This window comes from Dendrobates tinctorius, unplaced genomic scaffold (genome assembly GCF_039654945.1).
Source record: "Dendrobates tinctorius isolate UK_male_01 unplaced genomic scaffold, ASM3965494v1 ptg000043l, whole genome shotgun sequence".
NCBI classification, from domain to species: Eukaryota; Metazoa; Chordata; class Amphibia; order Anura; family Dendrobatidae; genus Dendrobates; species Dendrobates tinctorius.
In genome coordinates this window covers 33,407,826-33,429,340 of record NW_027361711.1, presented here as the reverse complement: position 1 = coordinate 33,429,340, position 21,515 = coordinate 33,407,826, and the positions used below count along the sequence as shown (strand labels likewise).

At 45.1% G+C, this 21,515-nt stretch overlaps 2 protein-coding genes across 5 annotated transcripts in view; one reads left to right on the top strand and one right to left on the bottom strand.

Annotated features, from left to right (window-relative positions):
* PRELID2 (PRELI domain containing 2) overlaps positions 1–4,266 on the bottom strand; it is a 148,894-nt gene extending 144,628 nt beyond the window's left edge. Inside the window, exon 1 of the mRNA XM_073575267.1 lies at positions 4,039–4,266. Within this exon, the coding sequence (XP_073431368.1) occupies positions 4,039–4,113 (75 nt within the window). The 5' untranslated portion in view covers positions 4,114–4,266. The remainder of the gene's footprint in view (positions 1–4,038) is intronic.
* SH3RF2 (SH3 domain containing ring finger 2) overlaps positions 1–21,515 on the top strand; it is a 301,045-nt gene that overhangs the window by 9,571 nt on the left and 269,959 nt on the right. The window lies entirely within an intron of this gene.

Here is a 21,515-nt window from a genome sequence, read left to right as displayed (position 1 = left end):
AATTCATAAGTAAAAAAAAAAAAAAAACACAACTGTATTCAGTGAAGACATTGTTCCATTACTGAGATAAAAGATGACAGTACGGTAATTAATGGTGAAATTCTATGAAGAACGGAGCGGGAGGGAGAAGCTCCGATTCTAGCTCCTCCCCCTTCCATCTACATAGAATCTCATCAGTACCAACAGACAGTCACATGTGTTATTGATTTTTTTTTTTTTTTCCTCCTTTTTTAATACAATTGTTACTCTCCACAATACAGAAGAGAAATTTAAAACGTGGTGAGCTTCGGGAAAATGACCGCCGGAGTCCAAGGCAATGTAAACCAAGGAAGGGCGGGGACTTCAGGCTTTCACAAAATGTCGGTAGAGCCCCCCCGCATCATCACACATACAAACACACCCTTCTCCCAGCTAGCGGCATCACCCCACTCTTGCCTCCGCTAGCAGTGACCCTGGGACCCCGCTCCACTGCAGCCGGTAAGGTATATTCGAATTATAAGGCGCACCCCCATTTTCCCCCAAAATTTAGGGTGAAAAAAAGTGCGTCTTATAATCCGAAAAATGCGGTATATATTTCCATCTTTTACATTTTAAAATTTACAAAAAAGAAAATGGGCTAATTCAAAAGTTTGGGCACCTAGGAGCACCCCCTTTTGAAAATCACAGCTTGTAAACGCTTTTTGTAGCCAGTCAACAGTATTTCAATTCTTGAGGGATTTTCATCTATTCTTCCTTGGAAAATCCTTCCAGTTCTGTGAGATCCCTGGTTCTATTTTGAGACATAGCCACAGATTTTCAATGATTTTCAGATCAGGGGACTGTGGGGGCCATTGTAAAACTTTCAGCTTGAGCCTTTTGATGTAGTCTATTGTGAATTTTGACGTGTTTATGATCATTATCCATTTGTTTTCAACTTCAGCTTTTTTTTTTAAAGAGATGATGTTATGTTTGCATCAAGAATTTGACATTTCATTGAATCCATTCTTTCCTCTATCCATGAAATGCTCCTCTTGACATTAAACCCCAAAGCATGATTGATCCACCCCCATGATTAATGGTTGTCTAGATGGTTCTTTTCCTGAAATTCTGGGCCCTTTTTTCTCCACACATACCTTTGATCATTGTGACCAAAGAGTTCTATTTTAACCTCATAGGTCCACAGGACTTGTTTCCAAAATGATTCAGGCTTGTTTAGATTTTTTTTTTGCATACTTTTAGCACTGAATTATATGGTGAGGATGCAGGAGAGGTTTTCTTCCGATGACTCTTCAATGAAGGGCATATTTGTGGAGGTGTCTCCAAACAGTAGAACAATGTACCACAACTCCAAAGTCTGCTAAATCTTTCTGAAAGTCTTTTGAAGTCAAGTGGGGGTTCTGATTTGCCACTTTAGCAATCCTACAAGCAGTCTTCACTGAAATTTTGCTAAGATCTGGAAGACCAATCTTTACCTCTGTTGTTCCTGCCATTTCTTAATTACATTTCAAAACGAGTAAAGGGAAACTTGAAAACACTTTGTTACCTTCTTATAGCCTTCTCCTGTTTTATGGGCCGCAACCATTTTCACTTTCAGAGTGCTAGGCAGCTGCTTGGAAGAACCCATGGCTGCTGTTTTTTGGCACAAGTTTGGAGGAGGCTGGGTTTTTATAATGCTGGGAAATTTGCATTACATGGTTTTTCTTAACAATGACAGTGAACAAGCCATAACCCTAACAAGCTAATTAAGTTCTGAAACCTTGGTCAAAAGTTATCTGAGCACACAAATCTGCAAGGGTGCGCAAACTTTTGCATTAGCCCACTTTACTTTCTGTAATTTTTAAAATGTAAAAAGATGAAAATCTTTTTTTTCCCTAAATTACAAAGGAAGTGTGCCATCTTCAACTTTAGGCCTTATAAAGATCATTTAATCTTCATCTTGTTTAATTGTTCACAATATCAGAGTAATTTTGACCAGGGGTGTCCAAACTTTTACATGCCACTGTATATGAAGTATGGAAAGTGTTTAGTTTATAAAAGCCTCTAATACCTACAGAGAAATATTACTCAGAAATTCTTTACATGCTTTTTATGACCTCTTACCCACATTTTCATTGTGCTCAGTTAATAAACTGCTATACTGTCTACTGTGTGTTCAGATGGTGACCAGTAGTGATGAACGAAAGGGCTCTGATAAAGTTTTTTCTGAGCATGCGCAGGTTTTATCAGAGCACCTGAGTGTGCTCGTATATTAGGTCTGAGGCTGCATGATTTGTTAGACAGCCTCAATAAGTGGGGATTGTGCAAAAAACAGGCAATTTGGGAGTGCAGAATTTGCTGAATTTATTTTGTGGGGCAAGGAGTCAGTGTTTTTCCAGTGCCTTTGTACTATTGGTAACATGGGAGCCCCTTATATTTCGGTTGACAGATAAAAGACCTGAGTGGGGACTTGCTTTTCTCGTGGATTGAGTTTAAGCTTTTTTGGAGAACATTTTACACAACATTTATGATCACATTTATCCTGTGCACTACACTGAGCACTTGCATCAGGATTTACAACTAAGGTTGGAGTCACACACAACGAATAAAGAAGGGGAGAAGGAAAAAAAAAAAAAAAAAAAAAATCGGTCCCATTTTAACAGTACGAAATCGCACAAAGAATTCTTGTCCAGGGATCCATCTGTCATCCCATTTTCCGGCAATGAACCGATTTTATTCGCATCTAAGCATCAAATTGACATCCAATGCTAATGCCTGATGCTCTTTCCTGTGACCTGGAGAAGTCTTGCGATTTAAGTCACACGTGTGTTGCGTCTTCAATGCGATTTTTAATCGCATCCATAGACTTGCATTGTCGAATCTGATCCGAAAATCGGTGACAATCGCAGCATGCGGCAATTGTCTCGGTCCGAGGAACAGATGCGATAAAAAAACGCATGAAGGGAGCAGCACCATAGAATAACATTGGGACAAATGCAATGCGATTTTTTATCGCATTGCATTCGTCTGATTTAATCGCTAGTGTGACATGACAGATGAAACTCCCGAGGGATCCATTCACTATAATGAGGCAGCAGAGTTAGTCTGGACTCAGTTTGGTCTCTGTTTAACATTGTCCTTCCTTTCAGAGGTGCACAAAATTGTGTCAGACCACACTTTTATGCTCGCCTAAAAAGATGGACACCGCTGGATTATAGGTGGCCAGAGCGCATCCACAGTGCATACATCTGCCTCATTATAGGAAGTCTTTCGCAGGGGTTTCTGTCTGCATCGCATATTTTAAAGATTTACATGGAAACAGGCAGGGTAGGTGCGTCATATGCTGGGAGCTACATACAGGCAGCGTAGGGGGCGTCGCAGACGGATATAGGTGCATACAGGCAGCGTAGGGGGCGTCGCAGACGGATATAGGTGCATACAGGCAGCGTAGGGGGCGTCACACATAGATAGAGGTGTATACAGGCAGCATAGGGGGCGTCGCACACAGATATAGGTGTATATGGACCGCGTAGGGGCGTCACGCACAGACATGGGGGTATAGGGGCGTCACGCACAGACACGGGGGTATACGGACAGCATAGGGGCGTTACACACAGATATAGGTGTATACTGTTGCCACACGGATATAGGGGTATACGGGCAGTGCAGGCGGCGTCACACACAGATGTCGGTGTATACAGGCAGAGTACAGACGTCACACACAGATGTCGGTGTATACAGGCAGAGTACAGACGTCACACACAGATGTCGGTGTATACAGGCAGAGTACAGGCGTCACACACAGATGTCGGTGTATACAGGCAGAGTACAGGCGTCACACACAGATGTCGGTGTATACAGGCAGAGTACAGGCGTCACACACAGATGTCGGTGTATACAGGCAGAGTACAGGCGTCACACACAGATGTCGGTGTATCGTACGCCATACCGATAGAGCAGTCAGGTGATACCTGTATGCCGAACACACAACAGCCTGCTGCTGCCACACTCCATGCACCCAGCACTGGTTGATGTGATGGCCACACATTGCTGGAGGACGTCCATCTGAGCCGCCGCTCTCACCTTGCTGAGGTAGCTGCTGACCACCTGCTGGAACGGATAACAATACACGGTGCCCGCCACCACCTCGGCGCCCATCCTGTCAGCCGTCCTCCTGACCGCTCCCCCTGGTCCACGCTGTCTCCTTCGGTACCTCTGCCCTAAGGCGCCATGTTTTTTAAAGTCTTTGAAATAACTTTATTAGTTGCGGACAGTGCGCGCAGAATGTCACGACACTTTCGGTCGGGAGGGTGTGAAGTGTGAACGTGCCTGTCAGCAGCTCCTGTGGTGTGTGGGGAGGGAAGGTGCTCACTGTGGGGGACGTGTGTGCCGCAGTTATGTACCGTTCATATAGGCCGGGGTCACACTGGCGAGGAATAAGGGAGAGTGAGAGGCGCAAAAAGCACGCATTACACACGGACCAATGATTCTCTATGGGGTCACTCGCACCAGCCGTATATTTCTCATCCGTATTCTACGCTCCGTGCCACTCGCAGCATGCTGCGATTGTCAGCGTACTACGGCCGTAATACGCCAATGCAAGTCTATGGGTGAGCAAAAAATACGGATTACACACGGACCAGACGGGTGACTTGTGAGAAATACGCACCAGGTGTCTTTTATAAAAGCCGGCAATTCAGTGCGCTATACAGTAAAATCACACTGACAGGTTTAATAAAGAAACGAAAGAATAGATATAGACACATAGAATACATACATATATATATATATACATACATGTCATTGTGACAAACATATATATATATATATATATGCATTCTATATGTCTATATCTATTCTTTCATTTCTTTATTAAAACTGGCATAGGGCTCCATTATAAGTCCATTTTGCAAGCCTGCGAGAAAATCTCGCCATACGGATTACATACGGTTGCTGACATGCGCAAAATACGCGACCACACCTTGATTACAGATGACATACGGAGCACTATTTAGGGGTCTGTCATCCGTATTACGCATGTAAAATACTGACCGTATTTTGCGCAGGTTAGTGTGACTCCAGCCATAGATGCATGCTCAGTCCGTGTTAGGCCGGAGTCACACTGGCGAGGAATACGGGCGCGTGAGAGGCGCAAAAAACACGCATTACACACGGACAAATGATTTTTAATGGGGTCACTCGCACCAGGCGTATATTTCTCATCCGTATTCTACGCTCCGTGCCAATCGCAGCATGCTGCGATTGTCAGCGTACTACGCCCGTAGTACGCCAATGCAAGTCAATGGGTGCGCAAAAAATTCGGATTACACATGGACCACACGTGTGACCTGCGAGCAATACGCAGGTCTTTTGGCTGGTGACAGGAAATGGGCTAATCCATCATCAGGAAGCCTAGACATGCAAATGAGATCAAAAAGCGCTCCAGACATCCAGGAAGTACGCCTCCACGGAGTACAGCAGCAGCATGGCGTCCACATACATTAATGTTGAAATGCTCATTGTGCTGGTGCAGGAGCGTCCCGAAATATGGGACCCACGCGATGCTAATTATGCGAACCGGACAAGAAAGGAGGCATCATGGAGGCGCATCTGTCGCCAGATGTACCATGACTTTGGGGACAGACCACGTGATGAGCAGCATAAAATTCGTAAGTGCAACCATTAAAACATCATTAACCTTAGCGCACGCTTCAAAATGATTCTACAATCAGCACCCCCCTTGCTGTGCATGTACTTTTATTAGCCTCATGAGGCCGTTACATTTGGATGTGACACGTGGCTTCACACAGCCATAATTAGGGGTTAGGCCACAAGCTCCTCATCCTCCTAGCCAATAAAATTAGTTTAAGTGTAACTAATGAGACCCTGTGTATCGGCCCAATTACATATGCCACCATGGGTAGAAAGCACACCCCAGAAGGCCCCATGCCTAGACTGCTGTTAGAAAATGTTACCTCTCAAATATGTGATTTTGACAATCTTTCCTGTCACATTGCAGTGGAAGATGTGATGAAACGGTGGAGAAGCATCCGGGACCAGTACCACCAGGAACGCCAGCAGCGGTCCAGGAGTGGGGATGCTGGGCATGTCAAGAGAAAATATATCTACTATGACCGGCTGAACTTCCTCGCCCCAATTCTGGATCTGAGACCGTAAGTACATAGCTCACACCACATTGCACATATACATTACACAAATACTTTACAGGGCTAAAAATATTGATGTATTTTTGCCTCTGTTCTATTTCATAACAGAACTCAATCCAACCTTACGGATCGAGGAACGGCCTCAGAGGCAGAGCCCATTATAGATCCTGTAGGGGATGAGATGGCTGGCCCATCTTCTCCCCCTACAAGAAGGATGGCTGAAGATGAGGCATCACAAGACCACACAATGGCTGCCCTACACACCACACCACCAGGACGGTCTGCTGCTGCCACCTCACCCATCCTGGAAGAGCCGGGCAACTTGAGCAGCAGCCCAACTGCCCAGATCAGGTCCTCCCCACAGGCTGCTGTAGTATCATGGCAAACAAGAAGAAGGTGCCAGGACACTCTTCAAGAGAGTAGGACCAATGTGGACACAGGGGTCCTAAATTATTTGTCCAGAGTAACAACAGATGATGGTGAGGAGGCCTATGCACGTAGCCTCACCCTTTATCTCCGTGCCCTTACCCGTGAGGTCAGGCTCCGTATTAGGGGATGTATTCAGATCCTGCTTGATGCAAGCACCCCCCCCAATACCCCATATGAGGTTTTTGAATTTCTGGAGAGGTGGCAGCTCTCACCACGAAATTTAATGCGCATGAGACCATCTACACAGATGCTTGCTCAAGCAGGGTCTGAACAGCCCCTAATACGTGGGCCAACACCTCAACCCCTTCCTCCCCCTACCCAACCGTCTATACCGCAGAACCAAATGTCTTCCTCAAGCCAACCCCACCAATATGGCCACTTGTACCCACCCAGTGTTGGAGGCTGGTCCCAACCTGGTTGGGGACGATCTGGCTATCTTGGTGGGTATGAGCCACGGGCCTACCAGAGCCAACAAGAAGCCCCTCACCATCATCAGTACTCTGGCCAGTATCCCCAACAGTCCCAGGAGGCTGGACAATTCCAGCATCATGGGCACCAGTATGGCCCCACACAGGGCGATGTTGGCCACAATGTCCAGCAGCACCCACAGGCTGTTGATCCACGTTCCCCTTCCCCAACATATGAGGATTTATGATTCTGATGGTTGGAGATGTCCAGTCAGATGTAACTGGTGCTCCTAATCTAAATGTAAAAACAGGTTTTCTCCTTCACCAACATTTAGAACATAATGTAACATTCACATTTTTAAATAATGTTTTCCAAACATATGAAACAATCCATCATGACAGGCAACGCTACCTCACGCCTTTCAGACAGATATTACATGTGTGTAGAAAAGAGAATCTTTAAATGCGCTATGCTGTAAACTGAAAGAATGAAAATACACTACTCACTTGCTAACGCATAGGAAAGGCGTGCTCGCCTTAGTTAAGTAGTCACCTTTTTTGTTAGCAATGTCTAGGACAAAATTTCTAGGCGACAAGCATTCAGAATAACCCGCTTTCTCTATGTATTAACAAGTGAGTTTTGTATTTTCATCCTTTCCGGTATAGCATGCTTAAATATTGTCTGGTGTACAGACAGGTAATATCTGTGTGAAAGCTGTGAGGTAGCCTTGCCTGTCTTTCTATGTTAGACATATGTGGAAATGTGAGTGTTATCTCGTTGCCTTTATTTTGGTGATGGAGCTCACCTTTGTTGGCAAATCTAGGTTAATCTAGTGATACAGCAATGTTTTTTTGGCCTAATGTTTGTGGCTGTTTTGTTCTGTTATGTTCATTTTACAACAAGTTAAAGAAGGCACAAAGGGTCATTTTGGCCATTGCCAAATTTGTGTTATGGCAAAATTATGTTTGCCTTTAAGTGAAAAAAAAAAAGGACAAAACTAAATATTTGTCTACTCTACTTAACGTCTCTCTGTGATTTTTCACAATCCCTCACAACATACTAACAGACACCAACCAATGCACTGAAACACTCATAGAATCATAAAGGCTTGAGTAATATATATTTTGACACACTTAAAGCAACAAATTATAACATAGACACAGCATGCTGTTGCCAAGAAGTTGCCCCCTCAGGTGAGATAAAGTAATTAGTGAAAATATCACGCACTTTTAGGCCAGAGAGCGGTCTACGTTGAGGGTTGATAGGTGGTCTCACCCTGCGCACATTGTCCGGCCTACGCACAACACCATCAGAGGAGGAGCAATCATGTATCCTGGTGAAGTTATGCAGAACAACATAGGCTTTCACAACTTCATTCACATTTTGCTCACTCAACTGAATAATCTCTGAATATTACACAAGGGTCTAGAGTCAAATCATAAGAACATACCCCTAAAAATGATACTTTATTAGGTTAAAAATAACCAAAAAAGACTTGGTTATGCACCAAAAACAAAAAGTGACAAAAATCAAAACCAAAAGTGTTCAAACAAAACCCCAATAAGGGAATAACTAGGAATCCCTATTAGATGCCCTGAGCTCACAACTGCCTGGCCGCGGAGGTTGGCACCCTAGGGGGGACGTTGTGGCGCCCCCGCTCAACGATGACTGTCCCTAGGGACCCTGATACTCCCTGTAGCCACTAGGGTTACCCTCTACCCAATCGTAAAGGGACCCCTCATTCTAGACAATAAAATACTGCTCTAAAGAGGGCCCTATATCCATTATAGTTAAAAACAATAGAACACATTCAATCCACATTAACAGGTGGTTTCAGGGTAAAGTTGTGAAGGAAGTATTTCTATTTTAACACATGGACTGTTATTAATCTTGTGGTCATCAGATAATTTCTTTGAAAAATACCACAAACTAGTGCCACATAGAGATAATCACTCTCTTTTAATACCCAATGGCTGCCATACTGTCGTGTCAGCAATGTACATAGGGTTATATCCGCAATTGTCAACTCTATTGTCACTGTTCAGAGACGGTTTGGTGCCCAATATCTTCAGCCCTGGCTTAGATAAACAATTTCACTTCACAAGTGCCAGCAATGCCCAATTGCCTTTAAATATATAGCTCACATATAGATTCATGCTATCATAAACACAGCCAACATAAATTTGCAGCCGAGATATTCACTGTGTTAACAATACATGTACTGTCATAAGTGGCTTAATGCCCATTAGCTTTCATCCATGGCTCAGATAGATACTTTCACTTTCCAGCTTATTGCCAGCATATTTATATACAGCACAGAGTTGCAATAGCGATACTCATCTGTGTAGCCCACCACCCGTCATGGGTTAATTCAAGCCTCTACGCGTTTCGCCCTTTATGGCTCATCAGGAGGCCAGATGCTCAGATGCCATGTGTCCAGGAATAGGTGCAATAATTATTATTGGGCACCAAACCGTCTATGAACAGTGCTCTTTAGAGCAGTATTTTATTGTCTAGAATGAGGGGTCCCTTTACGATTGGGTAGAGGGTAACCCTAGTGGCTACAGGGTGTATCAGGGTCCCTAGGGACAGTCATCGTTGAGCGGGGGCGCCACAACGTCCCCCCTAGGGTGCCAACCTCCGCGGCCAGGCAGTTGTGAGCTCAGGGCATCTAATAGGGATTCCTAGTTATTCCCTTATTGGGGTTTTGTTTGAACACTTTTGGTTTTGATTTTTGTCACTTTTTGTTTTTGGTGCATAACCAAGTCTTTTTTGGTTATTTTTAACCTAATAAAGTATCATTTTTAGGGGTATGTTCTTATGATTTGTCACTCAACTGAATGGCAGACTGGAGTACTCGCCATTTGGCAGAAAGAATCCCAAAGGAACACTCCACCAGTCGCCTAGCACGTGATAGGCGCAAGTTAAAAATTCTGCTCCTGTGGTCAAGGTTGCGCCGGGGATATGGCCTCATTACATTGCGCGATAACTGAAAGGCCTCATCTGCCACAAGGACATAAGGGACTGATTGTTCGGGGGAGCCTGGTAGCTGGCGTGGTGGGGGTAGATCCAACTGGTTGGTGCGTAGCCGCCGAGCCATTATGGAAGTATTGAAGACTCTAGAGTCTCCCGTCCTTCCATAGGCCCCAATGTCAACAATTATAAACTTGTATTGAGGGTCTACCAGAGCCAACAATACAACAGAAAAGTATTGTTTATAATTGAAGAATTGGGAGCCTGAGTTCGGCGGCTTACGCACCCGGATATGTTTGCCATCCAGGGCCCCAATACAATTTGGAAACTGGCAGTCCTCCTCAAACTCCCTTGATATCCTTAACCAGTCTTCCATCCTGGGCTCGGGCATGACCACTTGATGGAGTCTTGTCCAGATTTGTGCACATGTAGACCTCACTATGCCTGAAATGGTGGATTTTCCTATGAGAAACTCATGGTGGAGGGCGGCATAAGGCAGGCCAGTGGACAGGAAGCTGTAGAACAACAGAAATAGTAAAGTTTAGAATGGCTAAAGTAAAAAAAAAATAATTTACATGCCGACCAAACTTGTTAGGAAATGATAGAGAAGAACACACACATATTTGGTGGCACAATGACTAAGTGATATGCTGGACATATTAGATGTAACATTCTGGTGTGTCAGGTGCTTCATATTTGGAGTAAGATGATGGCATTCAAGTTTGTCCAAGAAGGGCAAAAAACATAATTTAGCACACACATTAGGAATAGAGAGAATGTGGTTGTGTAGTACATACCGTATTGGGAGTAGAAGTCACTCCTCTGCAGATATGGCTTTGCGCATCCTTGTATCCTGAAAGGTTATCCCAGGGCGCACTGTCTCCAACAGTCGATCAAATGTGGCAATGCTCATGCGACAGTACTGGTAAAATTTCTCCGGATGCTGCCGCAGAGAAGAATAGAGGCGGTGAAAATTCCCTCTGGTGAGTCGTTGCCTCAAAAGTGGATGGACCCACATGCGTCTCCTCCTCCGTGGATCCACTATCATAGGATATGGTTGCCCAAAGCGCCGAGACAAAAGCCAGGTAAAGATAACCTGCTCAGTTGTATTGAATCGCAGACCCTCTGCCATGCTGCACAAAGGACACCAACACACCTCGTGAAAGCAAGGTGACAAATGTACAGAATGTAGGCATCCACCTGTTTCTGAGTGTCTAAATAGGGTGCAGGCTAATGATTTAAATTGTTTGCAGGCCTGAAAACCGTTAAATGTCCATTTTGTAAGGCTGCGAGAAAATCTCGCAATACGGATTGCATACGGATGCCACACGGATTACATACGGATGCACACATGCGCAAAATACGCGACCTCACCCTGCTTACGGATGACCTACGGAGCACTATTTAGTGGTCATTCATCCGTATTACGCAAGTAAACTACGGACCGTATTTTGCGCAGGTTAGTGTGACTCCAGCCTTAGGCTATGGCCACACTATCAGTATTTGTTCAGTATTTTTTCTCAGCATTTGTTAACCAAAACCAGGTGAGGAACAATCAGAGGACAAGGTATAATAGAAACAAGTGCCAATTCTGCATGTTTGACCCACTGCGGGATTTGGCTTGCAAATACTGATGTGAAATACTGACTAAATACTGATAGTGTGGCCATAGCCTTATAGAGGAGGTAGAGAACGGCACAGACTTTCCCTCTGTACCCCTTGTCTGTCATAGGCCGGGATCACACATGCGAGAAACTGACGAGTCTCGCATATTAAAGAGAATCTGTCACCCTTTTTTTCGGCTTGCAGCTGCCGGCATAGACATCGGGGGCTTATCTACAGCATTCTGTAACGCTGTAGATAAGCCTCCAATGTAACCTGAAAGATAAGAAAAACACGTTATATTATTCTCACCGAGGTGGGCGGTCCGGTCCGATGGGTGTTGCGGTCCGGTCCGACGCCTCCCTTCATGAGATGACGTCCTCTTCTCCCGTCCTGTAATGGCTCCGGCGCAAGCGCACTGCTCTGCCCTGTTGAGGGCAGAGCAGAATTCTGCAGTGCGCTGGCGCCGACCTGTTCAGACGCCTGCGCAATGCAAGACTCTGCTCTGCCCTCAACTGGGCAGAGCAGTGCGCCTGCGCCGGAGCCATTACAGGACGGGAGAAGAGGACGTCATTGCATGAAGAAGGGAGGCGTCGGACCGGACCGCAACACCCATCGGACCGGACCGCCCACCTCCGTGAGTATAATATAACGTGTTTTTCTTCTCTTTCAGGTTACATCGGGGGCTTATCTATAGCGTTACAGAATGCTGTAGATAAAACCCCCATGTCTATGCCGGCAGCTGACAGGGCAAAAAAAAGGGTGACAGATCCCCTTTAATACCCGGCACTGCCGCCAGCACTCGGGAACGGAGCGTGCAGCTGCGTGTATTTCTATGCAGACTCACGCTCCGCTCCTGAATGCCGGCAGCAGTTAGAAACAACAATACTAATGTTCTAACTCATGAAGCTTTCAGAAATCAATATCTTGGGGAATAATCATGATTTTTATTCACAGCTTTCATGCGTCTTGGCATGCTTTCCACCCGTCTTTCACACTGCTTTTGGGTGACCTTATGCCACTCCTGGTACAACAATGTAAGCAGTTGTTCTTAGTTTGATGGCTTGTGACTATCCATCTTCCTCTTGATTACATTCCAGAGGTTTTCAATGGGGTTCAGGTCTGGAGATTGGACTGGCCATGACAGGGATTCGATGTGGTGGTCTCTTAATTTTTTCTAGAACTGTATTGTTCTTACACAGGGATTGTGTCCACTCTGCATTCATACTAAAGCTAGGAGAAGACAATTACTGTGGCACACAAGGGTTACTTTATGCTTAGCCAGTGCTCATCCAGTCACTTATATGGGCCCACATGGAAATAATGTTAGTGCAGCCCAGGTGTGTTCCCATGTATTGTAGAGGCATGTATGATGCCTCTACAGTACATTCACCACACACAGTATGATGCCCCTACAGTACATTCACCACACACGGTATGATGCCTCTACAGTACATTCACCACATACAGTAAGATGCCCCTACAGTACATTCACCACACACGGTTTGATGCCCCTACAGTACATTCACCACACACAGTATGATGCCCCTACAGTACATTCACCACACACGGTATGATGCCCCTACAGTACATTCACCACACACGGTATGATGCCCCTACAGTACATTCACCACATACAGTATGATGCCCCTACAATACATTCACCATATACAGAGAAAGCAAAAAACACAAATATCCTGAACTAAAAAGTAAAAAATATACTGCAAATAATGCATAAAGGTAATAATAATAAGGGTATTTAGTAAACATAATTTTGATCAAAATAATGTACAAGCCATCCCGCCACGTCACGGCAACCCTTGTGGGACAGTCCCTATTCTAGTATTTAAAACCTTTTCACTTGCCAAGTGGCGTGAATGTGAATAAGGGTCGAGCGGCTGAACCACTAGTAACAGCTTAGGCCAGACTGGATGGCTTTCCCAGCTCAGAAAGAGGGCGGTCACACCCCTATATGCACTGAATGCACAATGAAATGAATAAAAAACAAATCTGAACTGAGAAAAGTAAGTTAATGTGTAAGCACAATGTAAGTGCATACTAACACATGACCATTAACCAGAGAAAACAAAAAGCAAAAAACACAAATATCCTGAACTAAAAAGTAAAAAATATACTGCAAATAATGCATAAAGGTAATAATAATAAGGGTATTTAGTAAACATAATTTTGATCAAAATAATGTACAAGCCATCCCGCCACGTCACGTCAACCCTTGTGGGACAGTCCCTACTCTAGTATTTAAAACCTTTTCACTTGCCAAGTGGCGTGAATGTGAATAAGGGTCGAGCGGCTGAACCACTAGTAACAGCTTAGGCCAGACTGGATGGCTTTCCCAGCTCAGAAAAAGGGGCGGTCACACCCATATATGCACTGAATGCACAATGAAATGAATAAAAAACAAATCTGAATCTTTCTTGTTTTCCCTTCCTTCATTTCTTATCTATTGAATATTGTTTTCCCACCTTTGTAATTAGGGTGAACTAGGGGAGACAGGGTCAGTCGACGTTGAGTGGGGGCGCCAAACAATTGTATTAGGGTGCCAACCTCCACGGTAAGGAAGGGTATAGATAGTTTATTGTAGCCTTTTATAGGGCTTTTTGTCATCAGTTTTTTGTTTTTCTGTATCAATTGTTCACTGGAATAGGTGTTTTTTAATTATATCCTACAGTACATTTACCACATAGAGTATGATGCCCCTACAGTACCCTCACCACACACAGTATGATGCCTCTACAGTACATTCACTACACACAGTATAATGCCCCTACAGTACATTCACCACACACAGTATGATGCCCCTACAGTACATTCAACACACACAGTAAGATGACCCTACACTACATTCACCACACAGTATGATGACTGTTGTGAGTTCATTTTTCCCTTCACTGTTGAGGTCTGATGAACTCCCTCCTCTGGTGAAGGAAGGTAGTGAGGCTGATTACCAAACACCTGGGCAGCTAGATGATGACTGGGTGGCTGGAATTGAGGACTGGATATAAGGCAGTCGACGTCCTTCTTCCTTGCTGGTGATCCTGCTGGATTTTTGGAGACCAGTCTGATTCCTGCGTCTTAAAGCTAAGTTTTTCTGCTCTGCTTTGTACACTTCAGTTTTGTTTTTGTTTTGCCTTGTTTTTTGAGAGTTCTGCCATCCCCGGCCGGGGGTGAGCTGAATTCCATTTTTGTCTCTGATCTGTTGATCTTTTGCTCTGTCTTCAGAATATACCTGAGTGCTGATTTAGTCTTTTGAAGCCTAGCGACTTCAGGGCCTGTTTTTCCTATCAGTCGGTTGGCACATTTTGAATAGGTTTTTGCGGATGGCAGACAGCAGCTTTCCTATCCTGTCCTATTTTAGTTAGCTTGGGCCCCATCATTTGCTCAACCTATCTTTCTATCTGTGTTAGTGTTTTCATCTTGCTTCACCGTCATATGTTGGGGGCTGCCTATTGCTTTGGGGTCTGCTCTGGGGCAGTTTAGTTTTTCCCCTTTCTGTCTTTAGGCTATGTAGTTCTCCGGTTGTGATCGAGGGGTCTAGGGCACCGTAGGAACCCCATATGGCTACTGCTAGTTGTTGTGGATAGGTTCAGGGGTCTGCAATCCGATAGCTGCCAACCTCTCTGGTTTTTTTGGACTTAGCTAGTATTTTGTTTTTTCCTCCTTCGGTGACTCATCATAACAGAATCACCAGCCATACCGCAGATCCTAGGGTACGCAATAGCAGGAGAGAATTGTAAAAAAAAAAAAAGTGTGTCAGAATTTTTTTTTTGTGCATATTTTTTTCTCTATATCTCAGAGGCCGTAGGGGGAATTTTTCTCTCAATGGAGATGAAGTAATTGTCTGATCGTGTGGAGCAGCTCGCTGCTGAAGTGCGGGGAATTTCCGCCTATCTTGCTCATTCACATGCTGCTGAACCAAAGATTCCTACTCCTGATGTGTTTTTTGGGGATCGGTCTAAATTCTTGAATTTCAAGAATAATTGTAAATTATTTTTTGCCTTGAAGCCTAACTCGTCGGGGAACTCCGCGCAGCAGGTTAAAATTGTCATCTCTTTGCTGCACGGCGATCCCCAGGATTGGGCGTTTTCTTTGAAACCTGATGATCCTATTCTGAATAATGTGAATGCATTTTTTCAAGCCTTGGGGTTGTTGTATGATGAACCTAATGCTATTGATCAGGCTGAAAAGACCCTGTTGGCATTAAGCCAGGGTCGGGATTCGGCAGAGTTGTACTGTCAAAAATTCCGAAAGTGGGCGATCCTTACTACCTGGAATGATGGTGCCTTGCCAGCCCTCTTTCGGTTTGTTAGAGACTGTAAAAGATACTATGGTGGGATTTCCTGTTCCCTCTGGTCTTGACGATTCTATGTCATTAGCCATTCAGGTGGATCGGCGTTTACGTGAACGCAAAACTACACGAGAGATGTTGCCACCTGTTGAACAAATGTCTGAACCTATGCAATGTGATAGAGTTTTGTCTAGGGCGCAACGTCAGGAGTTCAGAAGGCGTAATAAGCTGTGTTTTTTTGTGGAGATGCCTCGCATATTATTTCTGTCTGCCCTAAACGAGAGAAACGTTGTGCAGACACGTTTTCTGTGGGTGGTGTTCAACCTAAGTTTCTTCTGGCAATTACTCTGATCTGCTCCCTGTCCACATTTTCCGCCAAGGCTTTTGTGGATTCGGGAGCAGCTCTGAAGCTGATGGACTTGGATTTTGCTAAACGTTGTGGATTTCCTAAGACACCTCTGGGGACGCCTATCCCTTTGAGGGGTATTGATGCTACTCCTTTGGCGAAGAATAAACCTTAGTTTTGGACCCAGGTGGTAATGCGGGTCGCCCCAGACCATCAAGAAAATTGCAGATTTTTGGTGTTGCATAATTTGCATGATACCATTGTTCTGGGGTTTCCCTGGTTGCAAATCCATAATCCAGTTCTGGATTGGAAATCTTTGTCTGTGGTGAGTTGGGGTTGTCGGTGTGCCCTTAGTGATGCTCCTGTTTTCTCCACCTCTCCCCAGTCGCATGATGTTCCTGACTATTTGGCTGACTTTTATGATGTATTTAGTGAGAATGAGTTTGCGTTTTTGCCTCCTCATAGGAGTTATGACAGTGCAATTGAGCTGAACCCGGGGTGTAAATTCCCCAAGGGTCGGCTTTTCAATTTATCTGTACCCGAGCACGAGGCTATGCGATCCTATATTAAGGAGGCGTTGGAGAAGGGTCATATTAGACCATCCTCTTCACCCTCAGGTGCTAGGTTTTTTTTCGTGGCTAAAAAGGATGGTTCATTAAGGCCTTGTATTGACTATCGTGCCCTCAACAAAATTACTGTTAAATATCAGTATCCGTTACCCCTGATTTCTGATCTATTCTCCAGAGTTAAAGGTGCTTGCTGGTTTACCAAGCTTGACCTCAGGGGGGCGTATAATCTTATTCGCATTTAGCATGGGGATGAATGGAAGACGGCGTTTAATACTCCGGAGGGACATTTTGAGTACCTGGTGATGCCTTTTGGGCTCACTAATGCCCCTTCTGTCTTCCAGTGCTTCATGAACGATATATTCCGAGACTTTGTGGATACATTTTTGATTATCTATCTGGATGATATTTTGATCTTCTCCAAGAATTGGGACTCTCATGTGGAACATGTTCGGACTGTGTTCCGGATTTTGAGGGAGAATTCCCTGTATGTCAAGGGATCGAAATGCCTTTTTGGGGTACAGAGGATTTCATTTTTGGGATTTATTTTGTCTCCGTCAACTATTGAAATGGACCCGGCCAAGGTACAGGCCATTTATGATTGGGTTCAGCCCACTTCTTTGAAGGCCCTCCAGAAGTTTTTGGGTTTTGCTAATTTTTATCGAAAATTTATAGCTAGTTTTTCTGGTATTGCCAAGCCACTGACTGATTTGACTAGGAAGGATGCTGATATGCTGAATTGGTCTCCGGAGGCTGTTTCTTCCTTTCAGGAGCTAAAGCGAAGATTCACTTCTGCTCTGGTTTTGCGGCAACCTGATGTCTCACTCCCGTTTCAGGTCGAGGTGGACGCTTCTGAGATTGGTGCAGGAGCGGTGTTGTCCCAAAAAGATCCTGTGACATCTAAAATGAATCCTTGTGCTTTCTTTTCCTGAAAGTTCTCCCCATCCGAACGTAACTATGATGTGGGGAATCGGGAACTTTTGGCCATGAAATGGGCATTTGAGGAGTGGAGACATTGGTTGGAGGGAGCCAAACACCAAGTCGTGGTCCTTACTGACCACAAGAATTTGATTTACCTGGAGTCGGCCAAGCACTTGAATCCTAGACAGGCTAGGTGGGCCTTGTTTTTCACACGTCTTGATTTTGTGGTCTCTTTTCTTCCGGGCACTAAGAATGTCAAGGCAGACGCCCTCTCTAGGAGTTTCCTTGCTGATTCTCCTGTTGTGACTAAGCCTGCTACCATCTTAGGCGAGGGGGTAGTTCTTTCTGCCATCTCGCCCGATTTGAGACGTGCTCTGGAAGAGTTTCAGGAGGACAAACCTGAGCGTTGTCCCAGTGGAAAGTTGTATGTTCCTTACCAGTGGAGGAAGAGAGTGATGTCTGAAGTTCATTGCTCTGCATTGGCTGGTCATCCAGGTATTTTTGGTACTAGAGATCTGGTGAGTCGGTCTTTTTGGTGGCCCGCCTTGTCTCATGATGTCAGGAATTTTGTGCAGTCCTGTGGGACTTGCTCCCGGTCTAAACCTTGTTCTCGCTCTAGTGGCTTGTTGATGCCTTTGCCGGTGCCCAGGAGGCCATGGACCCATATTTCAATGGATTTTATCTCTGATATGCCTGTCTCTCAGAGAATGACTGTTATTTGGGTTATTTGTGATAGATTCTCTAAGATGGTCCATCTTGTACCACTCCCTAAGTTGCCATCTTCCTCTGAGTTGGTGCCCTTGTTTTTGCAACAGGTGGTTCGCTTGCACGGGATTCCTGAGAACATTGTATCTGACAGAGGAGTTCAGCTTGTGTCTAGATTTTGGAGGACTTTCTATTCCAAGCTGGGAATTCAGTTGTCCTTCTCCTCTGCGTTTCACCCTCAGACCAATGGGCAGACGGAGAGAACAAACCAGACTTTTGAGTCGTATTTGAGATGTTTTATTTCTGCCGATCAGGATGATTGGGTTTCATTTTTGCCCTTGGCCGAATTTGCTTTAAATAATAGAGCTAGTTCTGCCACTTTGATGTCACCTTTTTTTTGTAACTTTGGGTTTCACCCTCGATTTTCTTCAGGGCAGGTGGAGCCTTCTGCCTGCCCAGGTGTTGACACTGTGGTGGAGAGAATGCACCAGATCTGGGACCAAGTGGTGGATAAGTTGTCTGTCTCCCAGGAAAAGGCCCAGCGGTTTTCCAACCGGCGTAGGACCGTTGGTCCAGAGTTTAAGATGGGTGATATGGTTTGGTTGTCATAAAAAAATATCGCTATGAAGGTGGCTTCTCCTAAGTTTAAGTCTAGATTTATTGGACCTTACAAGATTTTGGAGATTATTAATCGGGTCTCTTTTCGGTTGGCTCTTCCTGTCACATTTAAAATTCATAATGTGTTTCATAAGTCCTTGTTGAAGAGGTTTGTTGAACCAGTAGTTCCTGTGGTGGCACCTCCTGACCCTGTATTTGTTGAAGGTAACATGGAATATGAGGTAGAGAAGATACTGGATTCCCGTCTGGCTAGATGGAGACTCCAGTATTTGGTTAAGTGGAAGGGTTATGGTCAGGAGGATAATTCCTGGGTCTCTGCCTCTGATATTCATGCAGAAAGATTGGTGCGTGCCTTTCATCGGGCTCACCCGGATCGCCGTGGTGGCATGGATGAGGGTTCGGTGACCCCTCCTCAAGGGGGAGGTACTGTTGTGAGTTCATTTTTCCTTTCACTGTTGAGGTCTGATGAACTCCCTCCTCTGGTGAAGGAAGGTAGTGAGGCTGATTACCAAACACCTGGGCAGCTAGATGACTGGGTGGCTTTAATTGAGGACTGGATATAAGGCAGTCGACGCCCTTCTGCCTTGCTGGTGATCCTGCTGGATTCTTGGAGACCAGTCTGATTCCTGCATCTCAAAGCTTAGTTTTTCTGCTGTGCTTTGTACACTTCAGTTTTGTTTTTGTTTTGCCTTGTTTTTTGGGAGTTCTGCCATCCCCAGCCGGGGGTGAGCTGAATTCCATTTTTGTCTCTGATCTGTTGATCTTTTGCTCTGTCTTCAGAATATACCTGAGTGCTGATTTAGTCTTTTGAAGCCTAGCGACTTCAGGGCCTGTTTTTCCTATCAGTCGGTTGGCACATTTTGAATAGGTTTTTGCGGATGGCAGACAGCAGCTTACCTATCCTGTCCTATTTTAGTTAGCTTGGGCCCCATCATTTGCTCAACCTATCTTTCTATCTGTGTTAGTGTTTTCATCTTGCTTCACCGTCATTACATGTTGGGGGCTGCCTATTGCTTTGGGGTCTGCTCTGGGGCAGTTTAGTTTTTCCACTTTCTGTCTTTAGGCTATGTAGTTCTCCGGCTGTGATCGAGGGGTCTAGGGCACCGTAGGAACCCCCCACGGCTACTGCTAGTTGTTGCGGATAGGTTCAGGGGTCTGCAATCCGATAGCTGCCAACCTCTCTGGTTTTTCTGGACTTAACTAGTATTTTGTTTTTTCCTCCTTCGGTGACTCATCATAACAGATGACCCTACAGTACATTCACCACACACAGTATGATGCCCCTACAGTACATTCACCACACACAGTATGATGCCCCTATAGTACATTCACCACACACAGTATGATTCCCCTACAGTACATTCACCACACACAGTATGATTCCCCTACAGTACATTCACCACACACAGTATGATGCCCCTACAGTACATTCACCACACACAGTATGATGCCCCTACAGTACATTCACCACACACAGTAAGATGCCCGTACAGTACATTCACCACATACAGTATGATGCCCCTACAGTACATTCATCACACACAGTATGATGCCCCTACAGTACATTCACCTCTGTGGTACTGTAAAGGGTGTTTTACTGGATGGGAGATGCATTTCTCCCAGCAGGTTAATGTTTGGCCGGGCTTTTCCCTAAAGACAGGACCTGTGATGATGACATGGTCACGTGATCAGCCCATGTGATGTTTACCTCACTTGTAGGAGGGGTTATGGGCTATGTAATGGAGGTTGGTGGTTGGCACATGGTGAGTGTGTCTGGAAGTTACAGGAACTTGGCTGGACTTCGCCTGAACTTCTATACAGGATCCCCGTGCTGCAGGACTATAGCAGCAAGACTCTCAACAACCCTGGGAATGGCACCTGGCGGATGCCGCGGACCTCGCAACTGCTTAGTTAAGCCCGTCCCGTGCAAGGGGTGAGTCTGGGACCAGTGGTTCTCCAAGCTGGAGTATATTTATGTTTTTCCTTACTTTATGTTAATCTGCTGTTTGAAACATGACATTACACCACTGAAATTGGACTTTAAGCCTGTGTGTTGCCTCGTTACTGCAGCCCTGCCATTACGTACCAGAGTGAATCCCTACAATTGGTGGACTAAATGCGGGCAAACGCGGTGAGGCCAGGCTGTTTTTCTTATTTTTGATTTGTACCCCTATGTCCTGGGTGAAACGAGTGGCACAGACCCAGGCGGGGAACTTTCCAGAAATGGAGGCCACGGTAAAAACGCTCATAGAGGCCATGCGACAGCAGCAGCAGGTTATGCAGCAGCAGGAGGCCATGTGGCAGCAGGAGGCCATGCGACAGCAGGCTATGCAACAGCAGGCTATGCAGCAGGAAACCGATAAGCTGTTGATACAGCATATCATGACAGCGCAGACAAAAGGAACTAACCGGGGAATCCATGATGTCCGGAAAGCGGTTCATATAGCGGTTCCCAAAATGGATAAGTCGGACGATGTGGAGGCGTACCTGGAGATGTTCGAAGGAGTCGCTGAGAGAAA